Below are 12,117 nucleotides of genomic sequence, written 5' to 3' on the forward strand. Positions count from 1 at the left end.
CCTTTTGCAATTATGGGCAAGAATAATCATACATTTTCCTTTTGATGGAACCCCCTTTGGCTATGTTCTGGTACAGATACCACACCCAACCTGGGATTGCCACCTGAAGAGCTCCGAACTGGGGTGGGTGGGATTTGTGAACTCATGTTGTCTTACATTACATTACTGGTACTTTATAATATTCTGCCGTTGTAACATATTAAATGAAAGTTGCCTTTTGCATCTGTCCTTTTCTATGAGTGTTTCTGCAGTGAATAAGGAACAGTGGGCAAGCCTACTCTCTCCTTTTGCATAGATGACCTATCACCTTGGACTATCAGGGCTACCCTCTGACGATGCGTTTTGATGGCATACATCTTTTCATTATGCCTTGACCTCTTGGGCAGTCTTAGGTTTTCTAGAGACACTGGTCTCTGTCTGAATTTCCCTTTTTGAGTGCCCAGTTCGTGTTCTCCTCATCTGGGTAGCTAAAAGGTAGATCAGTTTTTGTTGGTTCCTCAGGTAGTTCTGTGATGGCCACCACAGCAGGTGAAGGGAGAAGTATGTCTGAGGGTTGGTTTCCACAATACAGTTTTTACAAGGTGTGAGATTCTGGGTAACCCCCCCCCCCAACCTAGGTATGATCTTGGTGTCACAGTAGGGTTGCCAGGTCCCTCTTCACCACCGGTGGGAGGTTTTGGGGTGGAGCCTGAGGAGGGTGGGGTTTGGGGAGGGGAGGGACTTCAATGCCATAGAGTCCAATTGCCAAAGCGGCCATTTTCTCCAGGTGAACTGTTCTCTATCGGCTGGAGATCAGTTGTAATAGCAGGAGATCTCCAGCTAGTACCTGGAGGTTGGCAACCCTATGTCACAGTCTCACATTACTTACTTGTTCTCTCTCTTTCCCACATGCATTGTTTCTGCTCTGTTTCTGGGACCATGGCACAGCAGAGTTTCTTCAATCACAGCTATTTGGGCTTATTATTTTGTTGTTAATTTTAAACTGAAAAGAAATGTAACTTGTTTAATGGTGGTAAATAGCCGTAAATAATGTATTATTATATAATGGTGGTACTCAGTGTTCTGAAACTTCTTATGTTTTAGGTTACCACATTAGTGAATTGCCCTCAAAATCCTTCTAACAAGAAAAAAGGACGTTCCAAAAGAGCATGTGTTATCCTTGCCTCAGTAGAAGATGCAACGTGGAATTTATTGGACAAAGGAGAGAAAATAGCTAAAGACTCCCCCATCTTAACTGAGGAACTTAATGCTGCACTTCATGATGTTCGCAAAGAAAGTAAGCCTATAATATATAACGCTGTAGCTATTATCAGCTGTATTTTTATACAAAGGGCATATAAATCTGACCTTTGAATTGCCTTTCACAATCACTTTTCCTCATCATTATAATTGAAAAGAATTCTCATGGCCTTAGAGCAAAAGGCATATGCCTATCCTGGCACTTTTAATCATGCTTTCTGACTTCATGTTTTAATATTCACAACTAGATGTACTGGCAGATCAGACTTGCCTTGTGAAATGAAAGGATGCCCACCCACCCTGATTTGTGTGTGGGGTGTGTGCATGCTGCCCAGTAGGTAAGGAGATAGCAAACGACAGAACTGGAAAGGGAACAGGCATGAGAAACTGCAGTACCCTTGTTTCCTGCTGTTTTTATAAATTTGTACATATGTGTTACATATGATGTCAAAATCAGAATAGAATTTCCCCCCAAATAGTCTAAATTTACATTTATCCTTTCAGTATAATCTTGATTTTACTGTGTTCAAAAATTTCTCCCCTAAATGGTCCAGTCAAAATTAATGAATTTAATTCCTCTTCACTGTCAGGGGAAACTAGGCCTTTAATTTAAAGTTGAACTAGAAAATGATGGCATGCCGAACAAAATTATTTGACCCCTTTGAGAATATACATTGTCCTTGAGATTAATGGTGATGGTGGCAAGAAGACGCAAGAAGACTAGTACTATAGAGAAGATAAGGACTGGGGGGTACAAAATGGTGGCCTCTTGTCGTGGTACAGGCAAGGAGCGAGGGCTGTAAGCATAGTCTGGGGAACAGTCCAAGGTCATTCACAGCGAAGGCAGAGTCCGAGATATCAATACAGGCAAGGGAAGTCCATGGGGTTAGTCAGAGCTAGTCCAAGAAGTCAGGATACCAGGAATCCAAAGGATAGCAGGGAAACAAGGCAGGTACTCAAGGAGGTTGGTGACAAGTTGCTTGCACAACAGCCCAGCCTAACTGATGGCTTAAATCCCTTCCCCTGCTGCTGTAGCAGCCAGCTGATGCTGATGAGGCTGAGTTCACAGGTGGTGCTTCAGCCCTGCTCTTCCTCATCACTGCTACTGGGGAGGTTCCTCTGTAAAGCCTTCAGCCTAGCACTTTGCCGTCTCTGCTGCATTGCCAGACGGACCTGTTTTCTTCTCTGCTCCAGTGGCCCTGGCGAGGCCTCTGGAGACACTGCATGTTGCAAGGTGTCAGGTCCAACTGGAGTCCTTGAGCTGGCTGGCTGCAGACATGGTGAGTCATCTCCTGACCTTGGCTGATCCTCCACTCCGGCAGGCTGTAGGCCCTGTGGTTGTTCCTGTGGGACTTCTGCCTGAGGATGTCCCTCGTCGTCAGAGGAGGTCTCTGCAGGCTGACTCATGACACCTCTTAGGGTTGCCAGCTCCGGGTTAGGAAATTCCTGGAGATATTGGGGGTGGAGCCTGAGGAGGGCGGGGTTTGGAGAGGAAAGGAACTTCATAGAGTCCAGTTGCCAAAGCGGCCATTTTATCCAGGTGAACTGATCTCTATCGGCTGGAGATCAGTTGTAATTGCAGGAGATCTCCAGCCACCACCTGGAGGTTGGCAAACCTGTGCCCACTGGAGGCTACTTTTACTTCCTTTTAGTAAGCTGTTCATATGTGGTTATGGATTGTGTCTGTGCCATTGCCAAACAGTTTTGGTGGCAAGGGAGATGAACACTTGAGTTACATGTTTATATTCCAGTGGGAAGTGATGTTCATTATTAATCACTGTTGTGGATGGTTAAATTAAACTTTTTGTCCTCTACAGAAATTTTCAGAAATGCTTCCAAACTGATTGGGAGGAACAATCATTTTGGAAGCATTAAACTGCCGTTAACTAGCAGTCATAATCATCTGTGGCTATGAGAAATACCACTCGTTTTAGTCTGCCAATCTGTTCACCACACTGTAACAGGCTTGTAATTTGGTATTACTAGTCACTTCTAACAGATCTTTCAGACTTTCACATTGCTTATGGCTTTGGGCCAGAACCGTCAGAAATAAAACATTCATAAAGCCAATTAGGTACAGCTTATGCATTTTAATGGGTATTTTGTCAGGTTTACCTTCCATCATTATGCAAGGAGGTTATTGCAATAAAGATCAGCGTCATGCAAGGAGTTGCTGGAACAATTCCATCTACCGTAAGTGCGTGGAGAACTGCAGTGCCAGATAATGTAGTTTTGTAAATGTGATCGCTGTGGTTCGACTGTTCCAGGTCAACATTGATTTGCAGGTAATGGTATGCTACCTGAAGATTAGTTTCATTTCTTGATGTCTGTGTTACAGTTGGCCCAAGTGGAATGTCTCATGCTCCGTAGAATGTTTGGGATGATACACGTTGTAAATCTTGAGATATAATGGTAGTGAGGCACGTGCATTTGTGTTTGTACATATTCAATTTATTTAAGATATTTTTATCCCACTTCTCTAAGAGCAGCTGACAATCAAAATCCATTTTTAAAAACCCAGGAAATATGTGTAGAAAAACAGAAATGCTCAAAACAGCTATCAAGTATACATTTCAGAAAGACATAGTCCTATATGTGATAATAAGCATGAGTAAACAGGGTCACTTTCACCTGGTATAGCCTCCAGGTAGGGCTGCCAAGAGCCACCATGGACCTCCGGACAAAGATTCCATCTGCCCCCTCCATATGATCTTGATCCAAACCAAATAGTATAAAAAAACAAATCACTTGGCTTGCTGTTATCATAAATGTATAATTATAAAAGAATTGGCCTGTCAGCCCATTTGTCCATTTGTGGCAGGAATAACTCATTAGAGAATAAAGCTAAGGGACTCAAAAGTGGCTACCAGCTTCAGTATGATTGTAGGAGTTCCAGGGACAAAAATAAAAGGCATGGGAATATCCTGGCCCAGGTTATCTCGAGACAACTCCCCCCACCAAATTTGCAATGGAAGCTAAGGGTCTCTGTGGCAGGCATAACTCATCAGAAAATAGTGCTACATGTCTGAAAACTGACCACCAATTCTAGGATGATGATGGAAATTGCAGTGCCGAAAATGAAGGGAATCGGAGCACTGTAAACCAGGTTATCATCACTATAGGAAGCATACAATAAGAGAGCTTTTGACCAATTTGTCATGTGGCTCTAATATTCAGATCCCCAATCTGCAATCCACCATGGAAGGTTGCTGGGCAACACACTCTCAACCATACCTACTTCACAGGGTTATTGTGAGGATAAAATGGAGGACAGCAGAACAATGCAGGTTTGGGTCCTGGCTGGGGAGAAAGACTGGGCATGACATTTGTGATAGATAATTTTGCCTACAGTTCATCCCCCCCTCCCCAAAAAATGGATAGCCATCGCTGTTGCTTCATCAAGGATTTCTGCAACCCTTTTGGCAGGTAGAAGAACTGATAATTCACTATTCAAACTACTGTTAAATATTGTGAGCACAGCGACCGGAGCAAGCCCCTCGTATCTATAGAGGCCATCATAATTGTGTAAAAGAGCAGGAACAGTTTTCCTTCCTCTTTCCAGACAAACTCTGCTAGCCAAAAAATGTTCTTCCCGTCCACTCCATTTGCACAGCCTGTGCCTCTCAGTAGTACTCTCTATAGACATGTGTCTAATTTTGTAGTTTTGGATTTACACACACACATATATCTATCTGTCAATATAGGATACACTTCTTACATCTGATGAAGAGGGCTCTAGCTCACAAAAACTTCATGCCACGATAATTCTGTAGTAAGTAAATCAGTAAAAAATCTATTTCAGTTTACCCTTGTGACTTTACCTAGCACAAAGGCAGGGGCAAACTGGGTTATGTTCTGGTAGTGGATAAGATGTGTTGGGACCACTGGGATTGATTTTGCTGACATTAAAAAGATTGCGCCGTTTGTCATATAGCAAAGTGGCCTTTACAAAGGGCTATTAGATCTCCCACCAGCACAATAATGATCAAAACCCAGTGCCTGAACTGGGAGTTCTAACTTCTGTTCCACATGTATAACCACTAGGGTTGCGAGGTCCCTTTTCGCAACCGGCGGGAGGTTTTTGGGGTGGAGCATGAGGAGGGCGGGGTTTGAGGAGGGGAGGGACTTCAATGCCATAGAGTGCAATGGCCAAAGCAGCCATTTTCTCCAGGTGAACTGATCTCTATCGGCTGGAGATCAGTTATAATAGCAGGAGATCTCCAGCTACCGTGTTTCCCCGAAAATAAGACACTGTCTTATATTTATTTTTCCTCAACAAGACACACTATGCCTTATTTTCGGGGGATGTCTTATTTCTTATTACCATAAGTACGGTATGTGTCCCGAGTCCGCGACCTGGGGCAGACCCTCGGGACTGCGCCTCGCCCCCACTGCCACACCGGGGGACCCTCCGGGAGAACCCCAATGCCTGGGGAGGCAACCCCACTTACCGGATGCAGAGCCGGAGGGGGAAACGGGGGGAGGCTGAGCTCCGACCTTGCACCTTGGGGGGAAGTGGGCCGGCCCGAGGCAGACGGCACGGGTCCTGGGGGTGGGGGGACAACCCGGGGGACCCGACAGAGGCCAAAGCTCGGCCCCGCGTTCCAGCGGGGGAGCGGGAGTCCACCGCGAGTGGCGGCAGATCGTGGGGGGAGCCGTCTGTGGGAGAGGGGAGTGGGGAGAAGACGGGGAACGGGAGTGTTAGCCCCCTGGGAGGTTGGGGCCCGAGCGCGGGAACAGGGGAAGACTGAGCCCAACGGCCCACGGAGGGCGGGGCTCAGGGGAGTTTAGTCTCTAGCCACGCCTATCACTATGTCTTATTTTTGGGGTATGGCTTATATTGTGCAAATGCTTGGAAATCCTGCTATGGCTTATTTTATGGGTATGTCTTATTTTCGGGGAAACACGGTATTGCCTGATAGTTGGCAACCCTAATAACCACTAAAACAGATTAATGTTCCATTACCATGCATGTAGAGGGTGGAGGAGGGGGGAAGCATCCTTTACTGTTTGTTAGATCACAGGGAAATGTGATCCCTTCTGTTCATAATATTAACAAAGGCTTGCTACTATACTATGACTAAGTATATTCTAATGTACTTTCTAAATTGCCAAGCAGGATGGGGATGAGGAGTTGAGACCAAGACTTGAAAACAGAGATGTGTGTGTGGAAAAATTAGGTGAAGGGAGAGAGAAATGAATGAGAAAAGTGTGGAAAAGAGGGAGAGAAATTATCTTGCTTCAATGCAGGATCTGTTAGGTAAGTTGGCTTCAGTCTTTCAGAAAGGTGAGAACCCAAAGTGCCTTTTCCTATGCTCATACCTCCCTGAGCCCCCAATGCAGAACTGCATTACAAGGAAAATAAATGGAAAAGCATTTGGCTGGATCAGGATGAGGCTAGCTTCAGGGGTCCTCTAACTGACTTGGGCCCCCCAAATTTTATTCCCCAGTCCCTCCCTCTTGGTGGACCTGCTCTAGGCTTTGTCTTTTTATTTTTGGTAAGTTCTTGATGTATGGCTTTTCCGCCATCCCTTTTCACTGCTAATTTTCCGTTTAATACACTATTTACTATTAAATTTGACACGAGAAAGCAGAAAATTGTGCAAGAATAAAGGCTTGTGGATTCAATCTGCATAGGTTTCCCAGCCAGAGCTTGGCAACCGGTGGGAGTGTTATGCCAAGCACAGGGGTCTCCTTTATTGGGGGAAATTAGCTGAAGACTAGATAGAGCTTCACAAGAGGCTGGTGTGGGGATCTTTGAATCAATTTTATACGCCGGATGAGCAAATCAATGGAAAGAGTCCCAATAACGAAATGTTCTATGAATTTTAAGGATTTTATTAAGAGTCAAATTAGTTTCACATGCACACAAAATTCCCAACACATACAGAGCAACAAATGTAAAGGTTTGAGGAGTTGGACACAAGGATAGGAGGTTCCCAGGTGGGTTATAGTTACCTTCCGAAGAATGAGGTCCCAGACAGAGGCAGCTGCGAGAAAGCTAGTAGTAACCAGCACTACTGGCAAGGAAAACAATACACGCAAGTATCATGGCTCACACTTTGGATCCAGGAACATGGTAGCAATTTTACTGTGGCCAATGGGGCTATACTTATAACCCTAAATGTAGCTGGAGGCTATGCCTGGCAATGGCTGGGAATGGCTGGTCATTGCCAATGACAAAGGCTTGATTGCTCAAGATTGGATTAAGAGGGTGCAGTGAATAGAGCCAGGATATAAGGTCATCAGAAATGATGTCTGGATACTTGAGAATTAAGTCCCTAAGCATTTGAGTTATGGAATTGGAAATTAAAGTGGGGTCTGAGAGTAGGGCTGTCAATTCGGTTCGGCCCGAACTGAAAATCAGCCGAATTTCCCTTGATTCGGCGGTTTTTAGTTCGGACGGATCCGAACTCAAAACTGGCGGGCAACCGGGGGGGCCGAATTCAGCGAGTTCGGGAGTTCGGCGAATAAATTCGGCCAATTCGGCCGTCAGTAAGCAGCATAACCGTCAGTAAGCAGCATTCTCCTCCCCCGGCCAATCGGTGGCCAAGCTGGGTCTTCTTCTGGCCAATCAGTCAGGATTGAGTGCTGGAGGAATCAGCTGATGTGCGGCCGGCCGGGGAAAGAGAGAGAGAGAGGGAAATCCTCATGTGTGTGTGAGGGGGTGCTTGTGCACATTTGCTCCTTTCCGTGGCTGCAGGGGGCGCATTTTTTGGGGTACCAACCCCAAACTTTCAGGGGATATTCAGACAGGTTTTTTTAAGAGACCACCCAAGTTTTGTAAACATTGGGTCAGGGGGTCCCGAGATATGGGCTCCCCCCCTTTTTTCTTTCCATGGCTGCAGAGGGCGCATTTTTGGGTGTGCCGACCCCAAACTTTCAGCGGAGCATCAGACTAGGCTTCTTAAGATACCCCCCAAGTTTTGTAAACATTGGGTCAGGGCCCCCCGAGATATGGGCTCCACCCCTTTTTCCTCTCCCCCCTTTTCCATTTTCGTGGCTGCAGGGGGCGCTTTTTTGGGGGTTTAGCCCCCAAACTTTTGTCATAGCTTCAGAGAATCCCTCTTAAGAGACCACCCAAGTTTTGTAAAGATGGGTTCAGTGGGGGCTGAAATATTGGCTCCCCCCCTTTCTCTTTCCATGGCTGCAGGGGGCGCATTTTTGGGTGTGCCGATCCCAGACTTTCGGCGGAGCTTCAGTCAAGGCTTTTTAAGAGACCACCCAAGTTTTGTAAACATTGGGTCAGGGCCCCCCGAGATATGGGCTTTCCCCTTTCCCCTATTGGGATGAATGGATCACCCTCGAGAGATGCATACATATGGATCTTATATTGGATACAAATGGAATCATATTGGATTACCCAGCCTCCCAGCCCCTCCTGCTGGAACAGAAGACAGCCACAGTAAGACCCCTTTGGGGGCTTTAATCTATATTTTTTCTTTTCTCTGTGTGTGTGGGGGGGAAAGCAGAGTCTGTGTGTGTGTGTGGGGAGGGAGCAGTTTCTGTGGGTGGGGGGGGGAAGCCAAAGGGGGCTTTTGCCGGTTCTGCCTGGGGTGTGTGTTCCCCCTCCAGTCTCTCTCTCCCTGGTTTGAGGGGGGGCTTCATTTTTATTCTTCAGGTTTTTCCTCATTCATAAGATCAGTTAGGTTATTGATGCTTGCTCAAAACTGGTTTTCAAATGGTGACTTAAAGAATGCATCTGCCTGGTCCCAAGTCCAATGCAAAAGGAGACATTCCACCCCCTCCTGCTCATTATGCATAGCTAGCTGCCTCTGTCCCTTTCCATGGTATGCAAACTCCCAGGTGTCAGGTGTTGCTATGCACTGTTGCAAAGGTTTTGCATTGCGTGCTTGTGTTGCTTTGCAGTTGTATTGTTTTGCAAAATTCTTCACACCTGCCCCGCCCTTTGCATATTTGCAAAGGGGTTGCTCTGCAGTTGTGTTGCTTTGCAAAGTTCTTAGCACCTGCCCCGCCCTTGCTCTCATCAGCTGTTTGTCGGGCTGGGAGCTTTGTGCCTGGGCAGCAAGCTCTGCGGAGAGATCCACATTAAGGGTGGGGGGACCCCTTTCAGGGCCCATATCTCAGCCCCCCCTGACCCAATCTTTACAAAACTTGGGGAGTCTTTCAATATACGTCCTTTGAAGCTCTGCTGAAAGTTTGGGACCTCTAAGCCCAAAAATGCCCCCCCCCAGAGCCGCGGAAAGGCGCGGTTGTGTTTTTAATGGCTTTATTCGGCCGAATTTTTTTCCCGAACTTTGAATTCCCGCCGAATTGAACGGATCCGAAGTGGGGGAGTTCGGACTTCGGCACGTACCGAACCCACAAGGGCCAAATTCGGCCGAATCCGAACTGTACCGAATTTTTTTTTTTGACAGCCCTATCTGAGAGGGCTTGTCTGGCTACAGGATGAGATTAGGTCCATCTGAATGGAGTTGATGAGATCTGGCAGGATGCGTGCGATCTACTGCAGGAAAACTATAGAGATGCTAAATGCTTGTCTTTGTCTTCATGGAAAAGCAGCAACATTCCTTTCAGGGGAAAGTATGGAACAGCATTTCTGGATTCAGCCCAGTCAGCTTTCTGCAGCATTGGCACAAACAAGATGCATGCCAGGAGACCCCTTTAACTCTCCGGCTACACAACACTGTTCCATCCTTTGCACACTAGCTCCAGTCCTGAACACCTGCGGGGTGTACCAGGGCAGCCTAAGGCCTATTAGGATACCATAACAGGAGGGCTGTGAAGGGCACATAAGGCAGGGACAAAGGGTAGCTCTAGGTTTCTGGAGATTACTAGAACTATCCTTCGTTACTTCCTGTATGATCTTCCAGTGAGTACACAAGGCTACTTTTTTATTTTTCTATCGCAGCCGCTTGGAGCAGCAACAGGCAATTGGACCTGTGAGTGCAGGATCTTGCATCCCCATGGGGGGTCTGCCTTGGCAGCCCTAAATCTGCATAATGGAGGAGCTAAATTGAAACAGGGATTTTTTTTTTTACTCTAGCTTGCTAGAGAGTGAAAATCAGTGGCTTCCCTATATGAAACTGGTCCCTGGAGGAGTTTTGTCGTCATATGTTATCAGCTATATGAAAGTAGGACTGCAGCCAAAGAAAAACAACGATAATAGCTAGCTATTCAAACAGTGGATATAAGGCACTTATTTCAGCTATAGGGGACATATTCCTGTGCTACAAACATAGTTCTGAAGACCTGTTTTAATAATAATTTTATTTCAGATTGATTTAACTGAAACAATGTTCGTGTTAGCTATACAAATCTTAGTGGGGAAAAATCCGGGTTGTAGTCTAACCAGTGCTGGTAGATGAAACATAAAAAAGATTGAACAGGATTTGACAAGGAAATTGCAAAGATGGAGGGGTCGAGAAGATGGCTAGTTGGTAATAGAACAGTATGTATCTTGAATGGCTTTTTTCATTTTCTTGCTTTTTTTGTGTAAAGACTTGTATTTCAATAAAGGGTTACAGGTTTTGTAGAATTGTGTGTGTGTAAAGTGCTGTCAAGTCACAGCTGACTTATGGTGACCCCATAGGGTTTTCAAGGCAAGGGGGTATCAGAGGTGGTTTGCCATTGCCTGCCTCTGCATGGGCTGAGAGAGTTCTGAGAGAACTGCGACTGGCCCAAGGTCACCCAGCAGGCTTCGTGTGGAGGAGAGGGGAATCGAAGACTGTTCTCCAGATTAGAGTGCGCTGCTCTTAACCACTACATCACACTGGCTGTCATTTGTAGAATTAGCTTGGGCCAATGTTTTTCATTGTTATGCTTTTAAGCTCCCCCTTGTCTTTTACTATCTGAGCTTTTTTCTTTATACCTGTATGCGCATTACTCACCCAGAGGAACCAATGTGGTGTCTTGGTTAGATTGTCAGACTAGAATACTCTGCCAGGGAAGCTTATTGTGCACTCAGCTTAACCTACCACACAGGGTTGTTGTGAGGATAAAATAGCAGACAGGAGAATGATGTAAGCTGCTTTGGGTTTCCACTGGGGAGAAAGGCAGGGTACAAATGAAGTAAATAAATACACAGGTGCTGTTAATTTTTTCTTCTGGCAGAAACTAAAGTCCTGACTATTTCACAGTTCTAGAACCCAGGTACTTCATCATCCTGTTCCATGCTCCTCCCCTCCAGCACATAATAACAATATGCATTGGTTTAGGTTCAGCAATACATTAGCACAAATCTAGCATTTATTATGGGGTTAAATGACCTTGAGAAAGCACTGCCAGTTGGCAGGGCCCTTTATTCATATAGGGGTATTTATGCTATATGCATACATTATACAGATTTTAGGCATACATTCCGCTCTTGGGTATATTGGCCATTACTAGCTCCTTAATGTTAGGTTTGATATTAGTAGACAGTAGTCATTGCTTGAGGATAATTTCCTGTGGTTTCCTCAGTGAGCTGCATGGAATGCCTTTGGATCCTGGTAAACATCTTTGTTGCTGGATCATTTTAGAACTCGGCTCTTTTTGTTGCAGGTCTACTTTGACATCTTGTAATTCACATAAAATTTTACTGTCAGTTAGTGTGGAAACACCATGATTTGCAAATCTGTGAACCTGTCTTTTTAATTAGTTTGAAGAATCTTGATGTTCAGAGATTATCATCAAGGAACTGCTGAACATAGAACAACTTGTGGAGAAGGAGATAACGAAAATCCCATTTGTCCCACAAAGTTCTGAATGCCTCTCAAGATCTGTAAATTACACCCTGGAAGACCATCTCACCCCAGTTAAGAATTACTTCTCTAGTGCCTAATTCTTACTTGGAGATGCTAAATTAGACAGTGAAATATTTATGCTTCCATTAATGAACTATAGCAGCTTTTGAAAGGCTGCATTACTGGATTTCAT

The 12,117-nt window shown here is 45.4% G+C and overlaps 1 protein-coding gene across 1 annotated transcript in view; it reads left to right on the forward strand.

Moving 5' to 3' along the window:
- CTNNA3 (catenin alpha 3) overlaps positions 1-12,117 on the forward strand; it is a 955,294-nt gene that overhangs the window by 5,824 nt on the left and 937,353 nt on the right. Inside the window, exon 2 of the mRNA XM_056849344.1 lies at positions 1,084-1,276. Within this exon, the coding sequence (XP_056705322.1) occupies positions 1,084-1,276 (193 nt within the window). The remainder of the gene's footprint in view (positions 1-1,083; positions 1,277-12,117) is intronic.

Source organism: Euleptes europaea, chromosome 5, assembly GCF_029931775.1.
Source record: "Euleptes europaea isolate rEulEur1 chromosome 5, rEulEur1.hap1, whole genome shotgun sequence".
Taxonomy (NCBI): Eukaryota; Metazoa; Chordata; class Lepidosauria; order Squamata; family Sphaerodactylidae; genus Euleptes; species Euleptes europaea.